Below are 26,551 nucleotides of genomic sequence, written 5' to 3' on the forward strand. Positions count from 1 at the left end.
GCTTCTCCTCTTAAATCCACATTCTCAAAGTTTACTGCTGGATCTCAACCTTCTTATGCTGATACACAGTTCAGCTGTTGTCTATAGGAAAACTGAAGAAGATTGAATTGATAGTTTTTATTATTTTCTTCTGCACTAATTCCCCAGTAAACGCAGATACACTTGGTCCTGGTCGACTGACGTACTTGTTCTTAAAATTCCTACCTGTTATAATATCACTGTAAATCGTCACCAAAATAGTCAAAGTAAAATAAGTGAGTTCATTCCAAGTCATTTTTAATTAAAAAAATGTATCAGATTTTTCCATTTTTAGGCAAGGCCAGGCCTTGCTCTCTCTGGGTGGGTTGATGGCACTTTCTCTGCACATCACTCTCAGTGTGATGTTGGTCAGCACAGGTGTCTGTTAGCTGTTAGCAAGTTAAGACCCAAAGCCCCAAACCTTATGTTGGCTGGTGCTAAACGCAGGCGACCCTCGGGCCTAGTGGAGCCCATTTGGCCACTGGACCGCTCTATTTTCCCAGGCTTTCCTTCGGCAGTTGTGATGGTGGAACTTCACTCGTGGCTGAAAATGCAAACATTGCAAAACATTGAATAATCACGACTGTGATAATGAGCCACCTCGGCCACCGTCTGCCATGAGGATATTGATCACTATTGATCGGTTGCTGAGGTAGAAGGTAGAAGATGAAGCAGATACATCACTGGCTTGGTGAAGGAGGAGGAAGTACTTCTATAGCATCCATCTGTCTGACCTTAAAGAATTCCATTAATATTGGCTTATTGATCAAAGGGTTGTGGGTTCAATACCTAGATCCACTAAGCTGCCCCTGTTGGATCACTGAGCAAGGCCGTTAACCCTCTCTGCTCCAGGGGTGCTGGCCCTGCGCTCTGACCCAGGCCTTCTGAGCTGGTTTATGTGGAGATGATTTAATGATATGAGAATAATGACAGTAACTGTAATACAACTGTAATACTGGAGCCCAGCTGAGATCTTCTCTGGTGCATCTACGTTGTTTTAGCTACAGAAATCGATGACTGGTTTTAGACCCAAGGTATCAAGATGATTTCTGTCCCATTGTAAAAAGCTACTGATAGCCCCTCCCACCATTTGGCAGAATAGGATCACTTCACAGCTCTTAGTCTGAAGCAAATCAACACCAACGCTTGCCTCGCCTCGACCATCTGGAGCTTGATTTCTCACCTCACCATAATGCCTTTGATTAGAAGTGTGTAAAAAGTCATGCCAGCTCACAGTCAACAGAGAATAATCCAACACTCTGGGCCTGACATGTAGCAGCTGTTCCCTCCGTTGGCCAATCGGGTCTCTAAGTAAACTCGGTTTTCCATCAATCTGTGAGTTGTTGGTGATTATTCGGAAGTTCTTGAAGAAACCTGGTCAACTGTGGTCTGATGTGGACCAAGAACATCATCACCAGGTCATAGAAGACTCTAGCATGACTCTAGGGTCTTAGAAAGTGTCACATTCCAATGGCACCAACTGAGGAGCTCAGATTCCACATACGGTTTCCACAAGGCAGATTTCCGTCCACATTATTCCCATAGGAATGAACTGCAGAACCCTGAAGGCAAAAGTTTGAGCACCCCTCTTATAATACAACACTGCAACCATATGCAACCTGCTAATATCCTAACAACCACTCAGAACACCAGGGATTCTATATCGACCACCTTGATTAGCATAGCAACCGCCTAGCACCACCCTGGCAACCCACCGATGTGGCATAGGTTCTAACTAGGAGGACCCTGATAACAGGAAGGCATCATCCTTGCATACATCTTGAACACAATTGCAACTGCTCTGCAACTGCATAGCAACTACTTGGAACAGCATAGCAACCAGCTGGAACACCAGATAAACTGCTTAGCAACAACATAGCATCCACTTGGAACAGCAGCCAGCAACCAGTGACCAATAGCAGCTAGCAACTGCATAGCAACCATGTAGCAATATTCTAACAACCACTTGGAACACCAGGGATTCTATTACAACCACCTTGATTAGCATAGTAACCAACTGGCACCACCCTGGCAACCCACCAATATGGCATAGGATATAGCTAGGATATTACTAAACATAAGGCACTTTATCTTTATCACACATCTTTACAACCATCTTGAACACAATAGCAACTGCATAGCAACCACAGCAACAAGCAGCCACTTCAGACAAAATAGCAACCACTTGAAGCAGAATAGCAGCTAGCAACTGCATAGCAACCACGTAGCAATATCCTAACAACCACTTGAAATACCAAGGATACCATGACAACCATTTGGAATAGCATGGCAACCACCTAACACCACCCGACAACCTATAGATAAGCACAGCAACTAGCTAACAGCACCCCACCAACCATCATAAAACGGCACAGCATAGCGACTACTTTGAAACAGCATATCATCCACTTGCAATAGCATAGCAACCACCTGTGACACCATAGCAACTGCTTAAAAACATCATATCATCCACTTGGAATAGCATAGCAACCACCTGTGACACCATAGCAACAGCTTAGAAACATCCTATCATTCACTTGGAATAGCATAGCGACCACCTGTGACACCATAGCAACTGCTTAGAAACATCATATCATCTATTTAAAACAGCATGGCAAATAGCAATTATCTGGAGCAGAATAGCAACCGCCTAGCAACTACATAGCAACCATCTGGGATATCACAGTAACTGCTTAACAGCTGCACAGCAACATTCACATAACGATCTTCTGGGACACCAAAGCAACTGCTTAGCAACAGCATTACAATCACTTGGAACAGCACACTGACTGCCTAGCAACTCCATAGCAACCAGCCGGTGATTGCCTAAGCTGTGCAAACACCCAGGATTTACTTCAGGAAATGCACCTTCCTATTTTTCTCCTCTTCTATAAAGACGATGGACAACAGACAAAGCTTCCGTCCCGCAGCGGAACCTCCGTTCTTCAGCCCAGTACTGATGACCGGCGGGCTGATCCGCTCACCGGTTCAGTAAAGTGGGTCAGGTTTACTGACGTCTCCAGCAAAAAATAGCAACCACTGAAACCCTGTCACACCAGTGGACCTTTAGGGCTGTGTCCCAATTGTGCACTGCACACTAACACACTACAACAGCATGGCCTGGCCTGTAGCAACTATCTGGAGCAGAATAGCAACCGCCTAGCAACTCCATAGCAACCACCTGGGATTTTCTAGTAACTGCTTAACAGTTGCACAGCAACCACCTTACATTCACATAACAATCTTCTAGGACACCAAAGCAACTGCTTAGCAACAGCATGACAATCACTTGGAACAGCACACTGACTGCCTAGCAACTCCATAGCAACCAGCTGGTGATTGCCTAAGCTCCAAAACTACAATTTTCACCAATGGATGTGAAGGGCTGCGTCCCAATTCTGTACTGCACACTATCCCATATAGCATTAATAATGTAGCTTTTTGGCAGGTTAGTACACACAATACTGTTTTCTACTAACAGGAAGTGATGAAGCGTTGCTATGCCAACATACACCACAATTTTTCTGGACGCCAGTAGCTCCTCCTGTCCTAGCGTCCACTGAAACTACTACTACTCCACGTCAAACCAACATCTCGTAGAAAGTCTTTCAGACGGATCAGTGAATGAGCGGGTGTCCCAATACTTTTGTCCATATAGTGTATAAAATGCGAGCAGCTTACATTAGCAGCTGCCAGACGCTAGCTAGACAGCTCTAGCTCAGGTTAGCTAGCTAATGGCTAGTTTGCTACAGAAACGGTCACAGCCTGAGGGCTAACTCCTTCCAAAGGGGACGTTATGAGCAAGGGTTAGGTAGTTATAGGTTGGGATAGTTAGCATTTGGCAGTTTAGCAGTTTTATGGAACAATAAACTGGATGGAAAATGAGCGAATGAACAAGAAAGGCGAACAAACATTGTAGGTGGGTTAAAAACAGTAATGTCCCACAATACCAGGATTAATATTTGGGTCTTTTGGTGGAGCCTTTAGAGCGAGCTGTGGCGTTTAGCAATCGGACTGTAATCTGGCAGCACACTCGTAGCTAATACTGTTCCAGCAGTGCACCAGAGAAAGTCCAATGTCCATGTTCTGCTACCTCCTCACTAATAAACGCTAAATATTAATCAGGGCGAACATAAATAATCCTTTTGTGCCAGCGCCTTAACATTAGCACCTTAACATGAACACTGGACATTAACACTGGCAAACGAGTTAAAAATGTATATATTGGCGTTTTTAAGAAACGGAGGCCGCTATCTGTTCACTTATGTTCCTGCACGTGGTGGAACCGGTCACTGGTTGAAATATGAATGGGAGTTCTCGTAACGCTCCCCACGCCGTCTGTTTACAAGCCTGACCTTCAGCAAAGTGAGCCGATCAGCTAGACGGTTATGCCGTGAGCTCTCTAAGGCCTTCAGACAGAAGGTTGGAGATGCAGAGGAGTCTGGGAAAGAGGTTTAAAAAGCTCTCAGTTATTTTCTGACCATCATGGCCAGGTCAGGACGTCCCAACAGGTCCTGAGCCCAAGAGTGGAGCAGCAGAGGTCTGCAGCAGTCCTAAAATGTCATCATGGTAACACGTAGCTCTCACCACAGCTGATGTGAAGTACAGCGTCTACCATCAGGAAGAGAAGCTGAAGTTGAGGTTTGCAGGAAGGAAACCCTTACTGTCAAAAATCAGGGCAGGATTCAATCAATCAAACATCCATGTTTAAATGTGTTCATAAGCTCAGTTTGAGGTCATGCAGAAAGCCTCCGCTGCCCTAAAGCAGTGCTCCGGCAGGCAGGCCGGCCGGCCCTCGTCAGGGCTGTGGGTGTCTGTCTATCTCCTCAGGTTGCAGTTATTTGCCTTTTAAAAATGGCTCCAGCCACGTGAAGCCAAACGGCCGGTGTGAATGCTGATCAGTGGGGAATTATGGGAGATGTAGTCCTCCCTCTGCAGCCATTTTGAGCCACAATACCTTCCCTGCTAATGCTTGGGCTTTGCGAGGATGCAACTGACTTGACAATCTTGGAAACCACTGTGGATGTTCATGAAATAGCCTTTGACTGTTACCATAGCCTACTGCCTCCATGCCCTGAGGGTTATCAGTAATAATTAATGAAATGATTTATTGGTGATTGGTGTGAGTGGTGTTTTATTAAGGCTTATTTTATTTTCTGAGAAGAAACCTGACTGTTTTATACCAGATTAGGCCGAGCTTCAGATTTGAGAGTAGAAATATGAAGAAATTCTCAGTTTTCTTTCAAAAATTAAACTGCAGAATAAAATTGACGACATTTGTGTTTATCACGTATTTTATCTGGAAACAATCCGATACTAGAACGCTCTATTTTCTTTCCAGTTCTAAAACTGATGCACATCTCTGGGACAAAGCTTTACGAGGCAACTCCCCGGGCTTTAGGACCCAGAGGCAGACCAGAAGCCAATAAATTCTGTTTGGCTTTCCTCTACAGTTCTCACCCTCATTTCCCATCCCCCCCCCCCCCCCCCCCCAAGCACTGAAAACCCCAGCTGAATGAATATCGCCGAGCCAGACGTCTGGGCAGCAATAAAAAAAATAGCTTATGGTTCACAGCAGCTCAGTGTACTCGCACGTCCTGAGGTCCAGTAAACAGGTCCTAATGGAGGATGAAAGCCTTCATACTGGTGTAAAAATGATGATGATGATGATGAAGATGATGGGGAACAGAACCGTTTACTGCAGAGCAGGAACACGGCACTAACTTAGAAGAGCCACGTGCAGATGTACGAGCAGCTACTCGCAGCCTGGAGTCTTCAAGGAGACGAATCCATTACAAAATGCTTGAGCAGCTCAGGCGGACGAGCAGCATTAGCTCTGCCACATGCTGGGAGATGCAGCAATGTAGGGGTCCAAGCACCTTATACTCAAAGGACTATTAAGGATTGGTAGGCCTCGAGTTTCTTGGTGGTCTGAGCAGTCATTTGGGCCTCCAAGCTCCGATAGGGGTCCAAAATCATCATGAACACTGCAAATGACTCAAGTTTATTGATTTTATGCCATAATATTAACATTAAATATGGTTTTACTCTCGTTTAGCATCTATTAACCTCTCATTTCTTACCAAATAAATGAGTAATCAAATTGATTTTCATTCTCACCTTCAAAATAAAACGACTAGAAATGAGCCCCCAGTTGTTCATAAACAGCCCCTGATAATGTCGACTAATGTAGTATTATACGTACAACAAAAATAACTTTTTTCATCATGCCTATCAACTACTTACAGTGAGGGATAACCAGGCTCAAGTACAGCTTCCAAACATGGTGGATGTAGTTTCACCAACAACTCACAGTGAGAGCTAGCCAGGCTAAAGTACAGCCTCCAAACATGGTGGAGGTAGTTCCATCAACAACTCATGTGAGAGCTAGCCAGGCTAAAGTACAGCCTCCAAACATGGTGGAGGTAGTTTCATCAGCAACTCACAGTAAGAGCTAGCCAGGCTTAAGTACAACCTCCAAACATGGTGGAGGTAGTTTCACCAACAACTCACAGTGAGAGCTAGCCAGGCTAAACCTACAGCCTCCAAACATGGTGGAGTTAGTTTAATCAACAACTCATGTGAGAGCTAGCCAGGCTAAAGTACAGCCTCCAAACATGGTGGAGGTAGTTTCATCAGCAATTCACAGCGAGAGCTAGCCAGGCTTAAGTACAGCCTCCAAACATGGTGGAGGTAGTTTCATCAACAACTCACAGTGAGAGCCAGCCAGGCTAAAGTACGGTCTCCAAACATTGTCTCGTGACGATCCTATAAACATTGTAGCACCCTCTACACTTCTTGTAGTGTATTACAGTCTGTAAGAATAAATGTGGACGATGTGAATGATTGAGAGCATTATAGAGCGCCCCCTACACTTCCTGTAGTGTATTACAGTCTGTAAGAATAAATGTGGACGATGTTAACGATTGAGAGCATTATAGAGCGCCCCCTACACTTCCTGTAGTGTATTACAGTCTGTCAGAATAAGCATGTGGATCATAAAAACAATTTAGAAAATTTAGCAATTTGCAAATTGAGCAAATTTAGGGTTTTTGCTCGAGTCAAACTGGCTGACCTGTTAAACCAGGTCACAGCAGGAACCCCATTGCAGCCTCTCTTCAGTTCAAAACCACCACACCAGTATTAATAGCAACCAGCGAAGCGTAGCTGCCATTTATGTGGCCTATGAAGGCTGACTGGCTCATGTGGTGAAACGGCTCTTAGCGAACCCAAAAGGTGAAGAAATTAAGACAGGAAATCTTTAAATATTTGAATTCACAACTTTTTAATATTAACTAAAGATACAACACTGACATTTACAGCTTTCAAGGTCACAGATTCAACTGCATGAAAATGACCAGTTGGTAACAAAAGAGATGACATGTGTTCTGAATGTTGGAGCAGCAGGCAGAGATCAGGCGGCATCCGAGCTGTTGCTGCAGCAGACTGAAAGAGGGCTGAAAAATAGAGACGATCATGACGGCAGGGCTGGAGCTTCTGATGTGACGGACCTCCTCCAATGCAACGGTCCAGTCAGTCAGGAGGAGTTGCCGAAAAAAGGTGGTTGCTGACATTTATGCTGCAATAGTCTTGGACTTTACATCCATATCTAAGCCCATCTAGCTATGTATACTGTAGAGAATCATTAAACTAAAAAATAAAAGAAAGAAGTTTATATATAACTCATTAAAAACAAACAAAAACAAACTCAGCCATTTTTAGCTCTTGTAAATGTTAGTAAACCCAGCATGTTTGTCACCCTGACAACATGGAAATGGCAAAAACAAAAAAAATATGTATAGTAGAGAACCATGAGACGAACAGAACTGCTGGAAAATTTAGAACCCCAGTGCTGGATTTTTTTTGGCTGCAGTTTCCAATGACCAAGGAGCGAGTTCGAACCTCACCCAAGTCAGACAGACAAAACATCTAGATGGAACAGGGCTATACTCGGGTGTGGTCTTCAGTGAGGGAACTCTGAAGATGTGGGTTGATATGGTTTGCTAATGCAAGCGTAGCCCCAGGTTATCGAGGTCTAATGTCAAATACACAATAAGTGGGAATGCTAGTGGCAACATCGTTATCGTTAAGCACCAAAATACCAGTGTTGGCACGTAAAAGATTTGGGGGAAAAAAACAAAATAAAATAAAATAATAAAAAACAAAAACAAAGGGGAACACACACCTTACACACACACACACACACACACACACACAATAGCCCTCCCCCAAAATGCTGGAAAGAAAGAATGAAAAGTACTAGTCTTTTTCATGCTTTCAGAAAGGAGTAAGGCCATCTCTTTCGCCCGGTGATGAAAATAATCTAGCAGTGACCCCAATCTACAGACATTAATGGTGCAGGGGGTCTAACAAGCTGAAGTAATTACACACTTTCTAAACACTTTCTAAGGGTGTAACGATTTCAGTACAAATAATAATAATGATAATAAAAACAGTATAAAAATGAAAACTGTAGATACACCCCTTGCTGCCTTCCGAAGGTCCTGATTGGGCTTTTTAAAAACCAATTCCTAATTCTAGAGGGATTTTGTTAAAACTTCTAAAGCTCATTGCAGAACTTTACATTAAACCAATCTGTAAAGTATAAAATTAGACCTCACTCCAAATTTTTGTCATTGCCAATTCCCAATCAGCGTCTGGGAGTCCCCTATCTCCCTATCACACAATGCTACCAGTGCTGGGAGGAGAGTGAAGGCTAGCATGGGCTTCCTTGCTTCGAACACATCATCGCTGGAGCTCAACACGCTTGGAGGAGAACACTAACTGCTAGCATGAGTGATGGGGTGGGGGGTGGGGGGGGTGTGGGGAGAGGGAGGGCCATCCTACCCACCCAGAGAGAGCAAGGCCAAATCATGCTCTCTTGGACTCCTGGCCACGGATGGCTGTGGCATCACCGGTGATCGAACCGGCGATCTCTCGATGACCGGGCCAACGCTTAGTCAGCTGCGCCACTCAGGAGCCCCTGAAGAATCAATTTTAAATTAAAAGTTAAACAGTGCTCATGCTATCATGTTAACATTAACAGATCAACACAAGGCACAAAATCAGGCACTCAAGACTTTAAAGTATTGAAATGTACTGAATTGTGTGCATCGTTACACCCCTGCTAAAGCCCACCCCCTCCCACCCGACCCATTGGCTACACTTGCTGTTTACGGTGCATGGAGAGACGCTGTTGGGCGTCAATCCCAACAAGTAAAAATACAGCAGAAGACAAAACGTACAGGAACTACGGTCTTAAAGCTGAGAACTTTTCCCACCATTTCCAGCAAAGCCAAATAAATTAGTTGCCAGATTAACTATTAAAGATCCTACATAACTGCATTTCAATTCTATAATAAACGTAAACATGAACTATTAACATGATTTAACGGTCTAGTAGAACAGTATTCAAATTCAGCCAGAAAATACATTTGTTTTTTGTTTTTTAAAACTCTGCCCCTGGTTATGCAGACCAATCTTAATCAATTTATCAAGTGTAGTGCTAGAACAAGGACCAATATAGTCCCCAGATATTAATAATTTTAATTTAATGCTCTGTTTATACCTAATTTATTAAACACTTCTACCCCTGCACCTTTAAAACCTTTAAAAACAAAATAAAATAATCATGCAGTCTACGCCTACTGGCTCACACTGGAAAATTGGCAAGTTAAAGCAACAAAACATCCAAAGATGCTCAAAAAAAACCCAAAACAAAACAAAAACAAATACAAAAACGTTAAATTTGAACAACCTAAAACAGACAGTAGCACACTGGAACCTGTTCTGATTCTCAAATTTAGTCTCTGGAGCAGTCTGTTCCAACCAAAATAATATCAAAAATAATATTAATCATAGAAACGAAATCTAGGAACACTGCACAGTGACAAAATATGGGTTATCCTTCAGTTTATTCTCTAAAACGCAGAGCAGAAACCCAAACGAGTAAGCAGGAGACATGTTTATGTAAAGGAAAACCAAAGAAACAAACATATCCTCAATTCCCTCTTTGGATCGCTGATGTCAGTCACACTGGTGAATAATGCATAATTGGGGGTAAGACTCAAATAATTACATTTCCATCCGAGTGAACACCTCCGTATAAGAAAAGCCTAACTGTATGTGTGGATACAAAAGTCCCTTTTCAGCACTCTGGTCTACGCAGAGTGTAAAAGTGGCTGAATCTGTATCACAGGAGATAAATTAACTCTCAAGATTTTCTGAGCCTCTTTCCTCACCTCCTCGTCAGTGACCGACTCGTCCACTTTGATGACTTTCCACTGAAGCCCATTTCCATTTAGTCTAGACACGTCTTGGCCGTTCGCTACGAGCGGCGGCTGAGACCAACCTAAACCCGGGACGTTCAGCCTCCTCGCAGAATCACTGTCCGCACAGTTCAAGCCGTTGCCCATCATGTCAGGTTCCCCCGACAGCGTCTGGACCTTTTTGTTGCCCTCTTTCAGGCTTATGCCGTTCTGATAAACGAACGGGGCAGAGTCTCCGATGAGGGCGTCGTCCACTTTGACCGGACAGGATAAAACTCTCTTATTATCCAAGGCTACTACGCTTGTGGTACGACCGCCGCTTTCTGAGGGGGAGTATGGAATCCCAGAGAGAGTCAGCGGGCACTGAATGCTCGGACTGACCGTGCTTTGCGAGTCCACACCGAAGTGAATCTGCAACCTCGCAGTGTGACCTCCAGTGAGGCCTTTTATGTTTGTTAATTTCAGGCACTGCTGTGCTTGGACAGAAGTTTCAGTCGGCACTGTTGGTTTTGACAGGACAGTCTTCTTCAGACGTTCCACCGAGAGATTGGTCAGTAGAATCTTGGGTTGGTTCTGTAGGATGGCCTTGGCTTCTGTACTCAGAAACGTGTAACCACAGTCCTTGTTCCTCGTCGGCGGCTTTCGGCCTCGCTTTTTGCACGGTTTCTGCACTCTCTGGATTCTAGTCCCCATCTCCGACGACACGGGTCGCGTTGTACAAGACCGGTATCCGTATACATCTTTGCTCCTTAGCACCACAGGCTTGTGGCCTTCATCTTTCAACTCCTGAAGAAAGGACACCATTTGCCTCTCGGTGTCCGAAAGATCCTTGGATATGGGATTGAAGACCTTCAGGGCCTCTATGAGGGCAGTTTGGCCAGCTGTAGCAAATCTGGACCAGGAGAGAACTGCCCTCTCCATACCCGGCTCTTCACAATTCATGGTACCCATCCAAAGATGGGATGCATAAAGGCTTCAGGTGTCTGTGGACAGGTAAGACAGAGGATTACCATCTGATTAAAACCAAACAGGACACATTTACATCAAAACAGCATGAAAATAAAAATTTGCTTAAGGGTCTCAAAGCCAATAAAGGCCCAGGGAACCTAAATCGGAGTTCCCATTCGAATTCAGTGAATCTGGCTCCTCGGGGCCCCAAGTGTTAATGTACAACGTCTGTCTTATAAAGATCTTCCCAAAATCTAATAAAGGTCTGCAGGATTTCACCAGTACTGCTCTCCATGTAGAACGGGCGGTCCTAAAAGTGGGTCAGGTTTACATCTGCATACCACTGACCAATCACAAGACCAACATGGCTTAGGGGTTATGTGAATAGAGATACATTTATTCATTAATAATATATTTTAAAAAATAATAACAAAAATGTGTTTCCAGGGGCTTTAAAGTAATTCATCCACAAGACAAAACTACACCTACCAGGATAGAGAAAAAGCTACATTCAAAATATCCACAATTTCAACTCTAAAGAACTGCAGAGGCCAAATACCTGGTTTCCACTTGAGGTGCACCGTTAATAAATACCGCAAAACTTTCATTTTTTAAGATGCATCATCTCAAAAACTAAGACAACATAGCAGCCTGAGGTAAGCTGCACCAGCAATGACGAACAACGGCTGCAAGCTAGGCAACAGGACGTGAACTGATGAGATCCACAACACCTGGGCCATTCAGAAACTGTGTCTAAAGACCGCCTCTAAAACACACCCATGGAATTTGTATAAAACATAAAATATGGAAGATTATACATTACACGTGAAGTTCAACACGGCCTTCTGTGGAATGCTAAAGCTGGTCTCAGCACTACCTCTGTTGTGAACACGTCTACTTGCGCTCTACTGTGGTGCGAAAGCACCGTCAGGTTCTTGATTTTCAGGTTACAGACTCGGAAACCCCCTTCTGATGCCTTCTGGCGAAGTGTCTTGAAGGTGGGAGGAACTTCTGAAAATGTAAGCACCCTGGGGTAGGTACTCAAGGACCGATACTTCCAGATGCATCCTGGCCAGACATGTAGAAAGTACTAGAGCCCCAGACTTCAGTAGAAATACAGGTGCTCGTGTGTCTTTAAGCTCCAGACTTAAGTGGAAGTACTAAAATACTCAACATTTTCTGTACTTAAGTATCAAAAGTAGTTTATTCTAAAATGTAGTACTTAAGTACTGAAGGGAAAAGTATGTTATGTAGTTCTTATAGCAGCTTAAACCCCTGAGCTTCACTCTCTGTAAACTCAACTACAGCTGAAAGATCTCAGGCAGTTCGGACACATACGAGTATTTGCAGGAGGTGAAGATGGAGGAGTTTCTGCTGGTGGTTCTTCTTCTTTCATCTGAAGATAAACTAACAGAGGTCTAGTGTTAGTGTCCTCACTGCAGCAGTGGAGTGAGAGGAAGAACGGCAGCATGCTAGCTCATGGCTCGATCACCTGTTCTGCTTAAGGGGGGTTCACTGAACCCGGTGACGGCGCCATCTAGCGCCCTGGAGGTGATAATGTGGGTTTAAAATGATTCGTACCGTTTCTATTTTAATTGTAGTGAGTGACGATAATACAAAATATGCAGTGAAGTAAAAGTGGAAGAAGGAAATCCTCCAGTAGATACAGATACAGTACTTTAGTACTTAAGTACAGTAGTGAAGTACTTTTACTTCCTACTTACTATACATCTCTGATGCTGGCAGCCTTTCCTAAATAACAGTAATAACATTTAGTACTACATGGACTTCATTCACAGCTATCCTCCACTGGCTGTGCTGGCAATATTTCGCAACTCGTGGTTAATCATGTAGCTGCTGCTTGAAGGATCTGAATGCATCATGATCTTCATGAGTGGTGAAGATCAGCACTTCACACCCATGAAAGTGTCGACCAAGAAGCAGCTGCAGCGACGCAAGAGACATCTGAGGTACCCTCATCTATGATGCAGTCCAGGCTGAAGTCAGGATGAGAAACTGGATCTGCACTTCCTGAAGGAAATACCAGCGCTGGCAATGCAAGGAATTTAAAAAAAGGAGGTAAAAACTACAAAGTCATTTACAGACTGGAAAAAGGAGCAGGTTGCTATGGAGTTGCCACATGGTTGCTCCAGTACCCAAGATGCCCCATTGGGATTGCTTAGTGGTTGCTATGGTGGTGGATGGAGGGTTCCATGACCTCCCAGGTGGTTGCTATTAGGGCTGCCCAATATACTGCCTCAGCACATTGTGGCCATGAGCAATATTTTTATGTTAAACGCTGGATCTGGTGAAAGCTCCTGTTTTAATGTCGCAATCTAGATCACAGAATCAATATTTATTCCAATATTGTGCAGATTTAGTTTCTATGATGTTGCCATGTGGTTGCTAGGCAGTTGCTTTCATACATCTCAAGAGGTTCCTGAGGTTTTCCTAGGCAAAGTTCCTATTGCATGTCAGGTGGTTGCGAAGTAGTTGCTAGGTGGTTGCTATGGAGTCAAGTGGTCACTGGGTTTTGCAAATAGGTTGCTAGACAGTTGCTATGGTACATCAGGTGGTTGCCAAGAGTGGTTGCTTAAGAGGTCCCTAAATTTAGCATACCAGGTGGTTGCTAGGTAGCTGCTATCATACATCCCAAGACGTTGCCAAGGTGTCGCTAGGTGGTTGCTATGGTATATCAGGTGGTTGCAATGTAGTTGCTAAGGTATCCCCATTGAGGTTGCTATGGTGTTGGTGTTGTGAAGTAGTTGTTAGGCAGTTGCCATTATATATCCCAAGAGGTGTTGATAAATGGTTACTAGGGTGCACCCAGGCCGTTGCCATAGTCTCCAAAGTGGACTCTTCAGTTATTGATCCTGGAGGATGGTGATGAAGATGATGAAACCAAATGATGGCTGTGCTTTGTCTGCCAGCACTTTGATCATAAAGCAGGGTGATGTTCGGTCTCATCTCAATACACTCCTGCTGTTCCTATGAAGAGGAGCACTACACGGCTCGGGGACTGAGCCTCCCACCATCACCAAACCAGTGGAGAAGATCTCCTCAGCAGAAGTGAATCCTGCCTCATCTCGAGCAATGATGGGAGAAACCTGAACTTCTGAGGGAGGAAATATGATTTTTCAACCTTTAAACCACAGATCCGTGCAGAAGATCGCAGGTTTAGCTGAAGGGCTGAGACAGGGAGGTTTCAGTCACGTTCCAGCGAAAATAAACACAGCCGCCCCTCGTTCCACCTCCCACTGCTTAGTCAGAGGTAGTAGCTCAGTTTGGATCAGAGTTAGGAGGAGTGCTCAGTCCTGGTGCTGGAAATCTACCACCCTGGAGAGCTTGGACCCAGCACAGCTGGCTCTAGCAGTCAGAAGGCCATTCAGGGGTTTGTTTGTTCTACAACAGTGGAGGACGATGTTTTTGTTGGCTTTTGGTTCATATTTCAAAAACTTACGCCAGAACGAGCCGAGAACTGAGCTAAAATGATTAACGCATTAACGTTCACTTTTCACAACACTGAATGCTTATGATTGGGTTCTTGCATTCCGGCCCTCCTCCTGCTCACAAACAGCGACATAAAATCTCTATACCACCATCACCACCCTGGAGAAGGCAAGGCCTCACCATATATATATATATATATATATATAAATTATTTGAAAGATTTCACAATCTTCAGAGTTAATCAATATAGCGAAAGATGGTAATGGACCGGCTTTAAAGTACGTGTATGGGAAATTTAGTGGATATTAATGTTTCATATCAAATATCAAACTAACTTTACCGGACTCAAAAAAAAAAATCATCGAAAAACATCAAATGACCTACAAGTACCCGCCTCCCAGAAACGTACAAGAAGTTTAGCTAATATCACATTCATATTTATTCAGGCTGGCTGTGCACCGCAATGCACGCTAACAAGATTTACTTTGACTGTAGTTTTCAGCATCGTTTAGAGTGTTATAAACATAATTTTAAGCTATTTTGTTTAGGAAAGTTTGTTAATAATATGGCCTCTAAAACAGCTTGAAAATGTGTCATATATAAAATTAAATATATGACTAAATTTCTAAAATGCTAAAACTAACATTTTAAATCACCAAAATCTAATCTGCCAAAAATAAACACTGGTAACAAGCAATTGAACTGGCTTTATTCAACTCAAATAAACACTCTGAATAAAATTTAATTCACGGTATTTGAGCTGAATAAATCCAGCTCACTTGCTTGTTACCACATGAAGTATTTTTTAGGTTGAGCAGACGAACCTCTTAACAGTTCAGCAAATCTCTGTTCATTTCAGTTTTTCGTTTTCGCCTTCATGCAAAGCCAAATGAACAAAATACCTGCTGAACTCTACGGTACTCGAGGTAGTTTAGTAATTAGTCAACATGGCGTTTTGAGTAATAGTGGTAGGGCAGCGTTTAAACGTGAATTCCAGAGATCACATACAGCCATCCCCTTAGTCCAGAGTTTAACGTCGAGGTGTTTAAACGTGACCGACTGTAAAAGAGAAAGAACAAATGTGCGAAAAGCTGCCAACCTTAACTGGACCAAACTAAATATTCAAAAAATTAATATACCTAAAATGGCGCTTATGGTGTCCCAAAATAGCCCTACAACGTTACCACCCCGTCACGTACAGACCTCACGATAAAATACAATTACAATTTTAATCTCAAATACATCCAGCAAGCAAGTTTTATAGATAAGCCAGTGAAATGTTCCCTCCCCTGGCAAAAGGTGACGACTATGCAAGGCTTGCCCCCACTTGCCATTACCAGGCTGACTGCACGGCACTGCCAGGCAGTTCAGTCAAGTAGCCTTGAATGAGTAATGAAAGCTGGCATGCCAAGTGGGCTTCAAAGAAGTGCTTGCCCTTCTCTGGTGTTACTTGAGAGCTGATCAGCCTGTGATCATTGAGCATGTACGATAGCGGTACAGGAGAATCATAACGACCTCATGTTTAAATTCCCATGTGATTCATGACTTCAGCCTGTAATGTACAGAACCACCTACTTACTGCAATCTGTGGGGTAATTCTACACCCTCATCTTCTCCATATGTTGACCACTCTGATCTCGGGACACCTGCCAGCTGTTAATCTCCCACCCTGGCTCCATATGCCTCCCAGACGTGTTAAGGCCTTGGTGTAGGCCTCGTAACGAAGCTTGTGAGGGTTGAGCAAAGTCAAATCCACCTTTGCGAGCGTACGCTTTGGGTACTCCAATACTGCAGGTGATGTTTTTTTGGTTTCTTCGAAATTCCATCATGTTGTTCGCTAAAGCCAGGCTTTCATGGCTCATCTCGGATGAGCTACATCAGCAGAAGACCACGTCGGGTTCCTCTCCTGTCAGCCAAGAACAGAAAGCTGAGGCTGCAGTGGCTCAGCACAGGCTCACCTACACTGTAGAGTTGAAGACTAGTCTCATGAATCTCGATTTTGCTGAGGAAAATAAATTATGGGGTTAGAATTTGGTGCCAACCGCATGAATCCACTGACCCAACCTGCCTTGTGTCAACAGTCCAGGCTGGTGGAGGCTGCGGTGGTGGTGTGGGGAACGTTTTCTTGGCACACTTTGGGTTGTTTGGGTCAATCGTCTCTTGAATTCCACACCTGGTTATGGACCAGGTGTTTTCCTTCATGGCCACAGTTAATAATAAGGTTAACACTTTATTATAGCAGTAATTCACTCAAAGCTGTGCGCTGATCTGACCTCACTCTTCTCGGCATCGTGGGCAATCCTGGTAATGCATGAGCAGATCTCCTGGCAGGCGGCTTTAGAAAATGACAAAAATAACTCAGAAAACTCAAAGCACAGTTGGGCCGGAGCACAGCGTCAGTCAGAACATTTGGTGGACGTTACTGCGGAGATTGTCGCCAAACGAACTTCATAAAATCAACCAAACCACTTGTGACTTTTAACCCTCATTACTTTTGTTTACATGTTTTGGTTCAACGTCTAACTCGTCAGTGTGAACGCTAAGTGAACCAGAACTAAAATGCAAGGGGTCTCAAACACTTTGTTCGAAGTTGAAAGATACAGTTCGAGAAGTCAGTGTGTGTTAAAGGGGTCTGAGAAGATTTGAAAGAACATCCAACAGAACCAAAACAGAGCTGTAAAACGGGTCAATTCCAAAACCCCAAAACTGTTACATCACAGTCCTGAGCATTATATTCACACCCCTTAAAACATTTGCATAAACCTGGACTGGAGAGTAGCTAATCACCTCCAGCTAGTTATGGGAAACAGGTTTCTATGGGAACCAGGTCTCAAGACGACAGGCTTTTCCTGTGCTAGCGTCTGAAGAACTAAAAGGCTAAAAACCTACCGATTATTTTTTTTAACCATCTCTTCTCTTCAACATCTGCTCCATCAAAAACAAACTGGACTACCTCAGACTAGAGCTAAACCCACATCCGAGTGGGAAGTCAAAAGCACCGTACGAGGAAGCCAAACCCAGGGAAATGGGCAGGTATCTGTGCTAGACTAAAAGCCAATCGACGTTTCACAGACGATCGACTGGGTTAGCTTTTAGTCTAGCACAGATACCTGGCTAGACTGGCTATGCGGCTGCTGCAAGTCTTTTTACAGGTGACGTAAACCAGAAAATAAAAGAAAAGCTTCTATTTTTGGCCCCCACAAGCCCACTATAAAAGCTAAATCAGTGGATTTTATTGTAGAGAAAATAACAGGGTGGTAAACAGGCTTGTAAATTTGCAATTTACAAAATTTACTATAAATATTAAAGATAGGCTGACTATCAAAAGCAAACCAATTCCACACTACAGTAAAGGAGGATGTGCAGCGCTTTCCACAATCCCCATCTACCGGGATGTACAAGTTCAGTCATTTAGGCGGTCAAGGTGTGAAAATACCACTTTGCCTTTTCCGACATCTAAATATTAATTATCATATTTCGGCTATTACTCCTTTAAAATGTGTTTAACTGAAGCCCATTCTTAAGATGAGCATCTAAAAGTCGGCTAGCATGCTCAACCACCACTAACCCACAGATAAAAATCACATCAGTATGAATTCTGAGGTGCTCAGGGTCATTATTCTGCTGTAGAAGCTCCTCCCCTCATCTCAAGCTTTATTTATTTATTATTTTACACAAATGGTAAAGATGTGTGCTGCTATTCAGCTACATCCATTCGTCCTTCAACCAGAGAAATGTTCCCTGAGCCACTGGCTGTAGCACAAACTTAACAGTTGGAGAGGTGTTCTTCTCATGAATTTCTGCATCCCTTTTCCCCTCCATGCCTTTGCTCACAGTGGCCAAAAAGTCCGGTATTAACTTAATCAGACGACAGGACTTGTTTCCAAAATGACTCAGACTTGTCTAGATGTTCCTTTGATAACATCCGATTCCGATTCCGATGTGGTTCAGATGCTGGAAAGGTTTTCTTCTGGTGACTAGTTCACAAAGTATGCATTTGCGCAAGTGTTGCTGCACAGTGGAACAGTGCACTACAACTCCAGTTTGGAGACCCAAGGTTTTGACCAGCCTTTCTACCAACCTCTCACTGTTCTTGCAGAAAGTTTTCTTGGTCAGATCTTAAGAGGATGGTCACCATTTCAGGTAGCTACCATTTTGAAAAAATATATATATATATATATGTCTTCTCTTGCTTTGTGGACATCAGTTACGTTAATGTACATTGCTGCTGACTGTTGGGACGAGGTTTGAAGAGTCAAGAGTTTTTATAAAGCTTTTAAATAATCTTTCCTAATGATGACAGGGAACCAGGCACAGCCCTAACAAGATAATTAAGGTCGGAGATATTGGCAAAAGTCATGAGAGTTTAAATTGATTGGGATGCTTAAACCTTTACATGGTGTACCTTTCCTTTTTTTAATATATATAGTTTTTTGCCTGAAACTCAGAAAATACATAATTAACTTTTGGATTTTATACTTAACTATTCACAGTAACAGAAATTTGAGGTGTCCAATTTTTTTGGCATGCCACTGTACCTCGCACAACACCCCCGCCATGCAAAATCACTTCCAAAAGAGGCTCAGAGTGAAAACCATTTAATATGGGTCTGGGCGGTTAATAACGTTAGGTCTTTGTTCTGGTTGAGTTCCTACATTTACGCTTTGCTACACTTTGCTCTCCACTGAACACCGTCTCCTTTCTTCCGTGCCCCTCTGCAGACCACATTATATGAATTAGGCTATTCATATTTTTACAGCCGAGTCCATGCATGTGTTTAATGATGTAGGCTAGAATCCAATCGAGGCAAGTGGAATAATATGTCGCTAATGTTAAGTAGCCTAGCCTTCAACCCAGCCACAGATCTTTCAGTCAGAAGGTTATCCAACCAACCGCTGTCCAGGCTGGCGGTGACAGGTATCATGTCACTTAGTCCACCTTCAACAAATATTCCACAGATTGGCCCACATGATAAAGAAAAGGTCAACAGCAGATTTTTAATCCATTAAATAAATAAATAAATTTTATCCAATTTTCTTCCCAATTTGGACCGCTAGTAACCCAACCCATATGTAATCACGCTGAAGCAACATCACGTGACGCCAGTGACGCCAGCTCCGCAATGAAGTGAAGGGGGGGGGGGGGGGGGTCATCTACCCAGCCTGGAGAGAGCATCGGCTGCTGATAGCTAGTAGCATGACTGGGATTCGAACCAGCGATCCTCTGATCATGTTCACAGCGCCTTAGTCCATTAGCTGAATACTATAGCTCTGAAAAAATTAAGAGACCACCCTACATGATCAGTTTCTCTGGTTTTACTATTTAGAGGCAGTGTTTGGGGAAATTAGGATTTGCATTGTGTTTAATAAACCATTGACATTTCCCCTAAATCCCCAAAAAAATATTGCTTTAGAGCATTTATTTGCAGAACTGCTCAAATAATGCAAAGAAATTATTATAATATTATAAAGCAAAGAAGTTATTATTCAGATTTAAACACAGTACTACTATCTGAACTTCGAGAGCATTCAGAAATCACTATGGTGAAATAACCTCGACTGGCAATCACAGCTCTCACACTAGTCTTTCACATTGCTGTTGGCACTTTATACCCTTCATAGTCTGTAGATTCATAACTCAGCTTTGTTGGATGAAATGCCTGAAATAAAACGGCTGCCGTACACATAGAGATGCAAATTTAAGAAAAAATAAAATTAAATGGTCTATTAACTTTTCCCAGAGCTGTTTATTAACCTTTCCTGGAAAAATTTGTAATCATCAATATGCAGGGCGTCTGTAGTGAAAAATACTTTACTTTTTGGAATCAACCATATTCAAATCGATGTGGGACTCCGAGCACCAGTGAATCCAGTAAAAAGGCTGTTTATCCATCACTAAAAACACTTTGGATGCAATTCCTCTAGCTTTCTTGCTGTACTTTGGGTGGTGCTTAAATGTGAGCCGTTTTGTGTGGGTAGCAGTGTTTGTTAGTTCTGCTGTATTCCGTCACTCACTGTACTGGGCTGAGTGACTCTCAGTTTTTGGTTAGTGGTGTTGAGTCTATTCTCTCCTTCCCCCACAAGGCGTGTTAGTTTTACACACCCTACAAATGTCTGAGTGTGTCAGATACTGTAAAACAAGGGGGGTTAATGGGGTCCTGCAGCAGTGCTCAAGCTCCAGAGTAGGAACTGCAGTGTCCTGTGGGTGGATTGGTCAAGTTGGAGAAATATCGGTTGATCACTAATCAGATACTTGGATACATAGCTGAATATCAGCCGATCGACTGCTCATGAAGCGTGAGCTGCATTCTGAGCACTGCCACAAGGGGGAGCCAAGTTGTTTTGTACCACCATGATGCTTTTTGCCCAGTCAACTGTCATGGCGGACCAGTCTGATGAGTCTCCCTCTCTCCATCTATCCCCTCACCTCTCTACAGCAGACAGACACATAGCAGAGGACAGTATACCAACATCGCAACACAACCCAATTCAGAGAGATGCAACAAGATTATACAATAAAAAGTATAAAAGTATTTGTAGTGATTCATAAGGAACATACTTTTAATCTCTTAATAAATCAAATGGAAGCAATATGGCGAGTCAACTGGAAGGTTTTGCAGGTTGGAGTGTTCCCAGTAACAAAAATCCGATCTTAGTGATCGGATTTTCCTCGGCTACGTTCGCTAACAGCTCAGCCAGATCCGCACCCATGTGGCTTTCGTTCACTGCTCTTGTTTTGGAGCTCATGAGACGCAAACCGCCACTCATCTGTAAGTGACGATACTAAGATTATGTGGTAACGGATGCCCATGCATCACTTTAACACAGTTATCCTACCAGTTTACTTCAGTGCTTCCATGACTTCGGTAAGTGCGGATCGCAGTACATTATCTTCGAGGTGGATCGCTGCTGTATCTCAGCTCCAAAGTGCTCAACATAGCGAGAGCCCTGATTCTGAGCACAGACGTTAATCACTGTCAGTAAAAGCTGTGATCGAGTTCGTAACTCGCTTCACCCTTTCCCAGTTGGGTGGAAGCTTTGACATTGCTTGCACGATGGTCCAGCAACGGAAAACACCCAGCTGCAGTTAACCAGAGCCAAAGTGCTTCCATATGCTAGCTTTCAACGCAGAAGGTCCCGGTCAGATTTATTGCACAGCCATGTACACGCTACTTCCGAGATACTGCACTTCCGAGATCAGACTTACGTTCTGTCAACCTGACTTTATCAATTAACGTTTAGAAAAATTGATTTGACAGTTGTTAATTGACTCAGGATTGTCCCTGACAGCATCGAGATGCATCTAAGAATCACATTTCCCTCCCAAACCCATGAAGTTTCGTAATCAAACAGCCAGTAACTAAGTTACATTAAATAAAGCTATTAAATAAAGCATAAATTAACTATCAAAGTATTTATTTACATATACTTATTCCCATCTGGATTTGGGTCTCCGGAGGCAGTTGTGTGTTAGAATACAATTTCACGTCAGTAAAACAGTCCACTTAAATACAGCGTAAACTGACAACATTACTTAGCTTTAATATTATTTGGTAGTCATGGCAACAAGCAATTAACATTTTCTGGCCAATTTGTCAGCTCCCAATTTACACACAACACCACGTGTCTATGCTGAGCATTACGTAACTCGCCATCAAGTAGGTGGATGATAACTAACATATAAAAGTTGAGTTATCTGGTGATATTTTAAATTTTCGTTTACTATTTCGTAACTGACTAGCTAGTAGCCTAGATAGCGAAGTTATACTACACAATTTACCGCTTCTAACTAAGTGTAAATTAACTATTGAGGCATTTATTACTTTTTACGTATAGCAGTCGCAGGAGGGAGCTTTGCATCTTAACCCACCAACTCGGTTGCTATTGAAAAAGTGGTTCGTAATTTATAGCCAATTTGTCAGCTCTAAATTTACGAATTACATATTTCCCGCAGGCAAAATACAACATCATGAACTAGATCACAATAGCTAAAAATTAGCACAAAGCTAAATTAGCAGGATATTCTTTGTTAAGCATTAAGTAAGTAACTAGCAAGTATCCATAGCAATACATGAATGTTAGTGAGGTAAGAGGTCTCGTACACCAAGTTGAGTTATCTTAAGATATTTCTACATCTCGTGGAATATTTTGTAACGTTAGCTAGTCAGAACCCGGCATACATAGCTATTTATGAATGGCTGCTACTGCTAATTCTCCGAATTTACGAAAAGCACCCACACTAGCTAACGCAAATTTATGTCAATCGCAAACAGACACGCAGCACAGTTTATGAAAACCCATCAGCTAACAATACGACCCCAAGTCGGGTTATCTGGCGATATTTTTATAACTTGCGCACCAACTTCCGCACCATTTCGGGAACTAGCTAGCTAGCAACCAACCCACAACCGTATATGGATAATCGCTAGGTTAGCGGTCCCGAATTTAAGACGCCAAGATGGTATTTCTACATTCTGTGTCTATCTGGCGATATTTTTACAATTCGTGCACCATTTCGTAACTAGCTACCTAGTAACCATAAGCACAGCAGTACACGGATGATATCTAGGCAAGCTGTTAATTTGATATTTTAACCATTTCGACATGTCTACATTTGTCTGTCTATTTGGTGATATTTTTATAACGTGTACTATTTGCTAAGTAGCTAGCTGGTAGCCACACCCCAACAGTATATGGATGATAGCTAGGGTAGATGTTTCCATATTTTGCCAAAGTCTATATTTATATATTATGTGTCTGCGATATTTGTATGCCGTGTGTTTGACTACTTTGTCAGTAGCTAGCTAGTAACCATAAGCACAGCAGTATATGGATAATTGCTAGGTTAGCGGTCCCGAACTTAAGACGCCAAGATGGAATTTCTACATTCTGTGTCTATCTGGCGATATTTTTCCAATTCGTGCACCATTTCGTAGAATATGGATTATAGCTAGGTTAGCTGTCGATTCGATATTTCGACATGCGTGTGTCTATCTGGCGATATTTTTTACGACGTTAACTATTTGCTTAAGTAGCTAGTTTGTAAACATAACCATCATAGTATATGGACGATAGCTATGTTACATGTTCCGAACTTAAGACGCGAAGTTGGTATTTTGTAACTAGCTAGCTGGTAACCATAACCACTAGGTTAGATATACCAAATTGGCGAAGACGTCAAATCTATAATTTTAAATATCGAAAAATTTGCGATACTTACGTACTATTTGGTATATAGGTGATAGCTAGGCTAGCTGACTCGAACGTGGCTAGTATCTGCAACTATAGCTAGTAGATAGCTAGCTAGCTAACTAACTAATTAGCTAACTACGATACAGTAGAAAAGTGCGATAGCAATGCGTAAATTGTCGACGCATTTATTTACACATAGCTAGTTGTTTATCAGTAGACTTGGGAACAGTATTAGAAGGTAGCTAGCTAGCTAGCTTTGCATTATTAATACTGGTTGCTATGGTTACGACTTTTTTTTTGTGTTTGTTTGTTTTTCTGCATTTTCTAGCTAGCTAGCTATTTGACCAGCTTCCCCTCCAGCTCACAATACGACCTTATGTCGAGTTACGTGCCGATTTTGTAAGTATGGGTATCATTGCGTAACTAGCTAACTAGCTAACTAACTAGCTAGCTAACCAAGTACCGGTAAGTAGCGGTAACCAAGCGGTAACCAAGCAGCGCGCGGACGGTAGCTAGGTTAGATTAGCGGGCTGCTGGCGGAGAGTCGCGAGCTGCGGAGCAACACAATACAATAGAGGAGCAGGGAGCCGTTAGCCTCAGCCACATTAGCTTCTCCTAAAGCGGCGTCGAGGCGTTTTCACCCCGCGTACCGACTGTTCACGCAGCCCGCACGCTGAGCCGGGCTCGGTCCGAAATCGGCCAACTTATCCGGGCGACCGCGGCGTGTTTATCGGGCGGCAGGAAGGCGGAATCTTTGTTGATCTAGAGCTCCGCTGCTGCCTCAGACCTGCGCCGGAGAGCCGCTCAGCCGAGCTGCCCGCTGCCCGCTGCCTCTGCTGGCCCCGTTTGGCTCCAGCGCCCCGGACCGCCGATAAATTCGCCCTGAAAGTCAGCGTAGAGAAGTAGCCGCCGAGCCTTACCTCCACCGAGTCCCGAATGCATCAAATGTGCTCAGTGGAGCTTTCCGACATGAAACAAAAATGGCTCCTCGGTTCTGCTGAGGCGAGTGTGTGGACTGGCTGATTGGGAGAGGAGGCGGAGCCGAGGGTGACGTCAGCAGCACAACCAAAATAGCTAGCTAGCTACGAGCGCCCGAGCGGCCGAGCGCCCGAGCGCAGCCGCAGCAGCAGCGCCTTCAGCCGGCTGTGAAGTTCTGCTCCTGCGCTGGAGCTCAGGAACACGGTTCCTCCAAACCGAGAGGAGAAAACACCACGTCCTTCTTTTCTGGCAGCAGTGTGTCAACCTCTAAACATTTACTCAACATCTCAGATGAATTAGTAATGTGCTTAATATTTCAAAATAAAGAAATATGACGTCAAAATATGACTTATTATGTAACACCTATTAAATAACACCTGTTAAAACACACTGTTAAAAATATATTACATTTCAGGAAGGTAAATAGGTTAAATGTCGAAATTTTACAAAATAAGGACTAATCAAAATAAATCGAGATTTAGAGACAAAAAAAAATTATGATTAATGTACTTGATATATCTATGTAATTATAATAATAAATTAAACTAACTATTATAATCAATTATAATAGTTTCTCAATAAAACTTATCCCGAATTAATAAATATTTTCGTGAATTTTATGTTTAGAAATTTAATTAAAAATAAAAGCCTACTGGGTCAAAATGATTTCAAATATATATTTTTTAAGATACTAAGTCAGGATTTAGAGAAAACATGACATTTTCTCAGTTTTCTGAAATAATGATTAATGTACTTAATATTTAAAAATAAACAAATATGAAATTTTTTTACCTCGAAATAATACCTATGTTCTCAAAATGCTGACGATCAAATGAACCCACTATTATCTCAAGAAGGGAATATCGTTATTTCGTGATTTTACAAAATTACGACTTTGTAAGATACTAAATTGAGATTTAGCGAAAAACATTTTCTCCTTGTTACAAAATACTAATTAATGTTCTTAATTTATCAAAACAATTTTGAATTTCTCAAAAAACTGTATCCTGAAATAATATATGTACTCAAATTTTTAATTTTTAAATGGCAAATTAAAAATAAAATTTAGCGTAAGTCTTCATTCTAATATTTCTACGTTGAAATTTAAAGTTATAAGAGAATGACTATTTTGTGATTATTTTGAGAGTTAATATTTTGTGAAAGTCATTCTTTTGTAATCCAAAGTCGATATTGTGAAAATGTCATTTTAAGACAGATGTTTTTTAGAAAGTGTGCTGTTACTTTTAATTATTAGATTGAATTTACATGAATGTATTAATTTTAAGATACAAATTAAAATTATATTTGGAGACATTTATTAAAAAATGAAAAAACAAATATTATTTTGAGAAAAGTATTTGGAGATACTAAGTTGAAAATGTTGTTATTGTCATTATTTTTGAAGTACAAATGTAGAAAATATAGAAAAGTATTATTTTGAAATCATTTCAAGCCGTTATTATCATTATGTTGACTTACACTACGGCGGAGAATATTCTATTCTGAGATATTAAGTTGAAATTGAGTTGAGCTGATTGTGGATGATGGGTTTTCACTTTCTCAGTCCACAGCACTCGTTTCCGTTGCATACTTCAGACACTGGCTTGTCTGATGAGGTTGCAGGTAAGGTCTGATGACTCTTCCCATTGTTGAAATGCCATTGACCGGTCTGTGCAGCCAATGGCATTCCAGCAAAAC

At 42.4% G+C, this 26,551-nt stretch overlaps 1 protein-coding gene across 2 annotated transcripts; it reads right to left on the reverse strand.

The window, feature by feature from the left end:
- Nucleotides 1–7,286: 7,286 nt before the first annotated feature.
- On the reverse strand, nucleotides 7,287–24,909 carry ccdc71 (coiled-coil domain containing 71). 2 transcript variants are annotated; one of them, XM_072666280.1, is made up of 3 exons: nucleotides 24,796–24,908; nucleotides 10,260–11,269; nucleotides 7,287–9,001 (listed from the first exon to the last, which is right to left on the reverse strand). In XM_072666280.1, the coding sequence occupies exons 2-3, from the start codon at nucleotides 11,235–11,237 to the stop codon at nucleotides 8,975–8,977; spliced, it is 1,005 nt and encodes a 334-aa protein (XP_072522381.1). In that variant the 5' UTR covers nucleotides 11,238–11,269; nucleotides 24,796–24,908; the 3' UTR covers nucleotides 7,287–8,974. The 2 variants fall into 2 exon arrangements, with proteins under 2 accessions (XP_072522381.1, XP_072522380.1); XM_072666279.1 differs by having other exon boundaries at nucleotides 7,287–11,269; nucleotides 24,796–24,909.
- Nucleotides 24,910–26,551: the final 1,642 nt, after the last annotated feature.

This window comes from Salminus brasiliensis, chromosome 21, assembly GCF_030463535.1.
Source record: "Salminus brasiliensis chromosome 21, fSalBra1.hap2, whole genome shotgun sequence".
Taxonomy (NCBI): domain Eukaryota; kingdom Metazoa; phylum Chordata; class Actinopteri; order Characiformes; family Bryconidae; genus Salminus; species Salminus brasiliensis.

Bases quoted from the DNA above. Each gene is read 5' to 3' on its own strand.
- ccdc71 (XM_072666279.1), bottom strand. From the start codon at position 11,237: ATGGGTACCATGAATTGTGAAGAGCCGGGTATGGAGAGGGCAGTTCTC.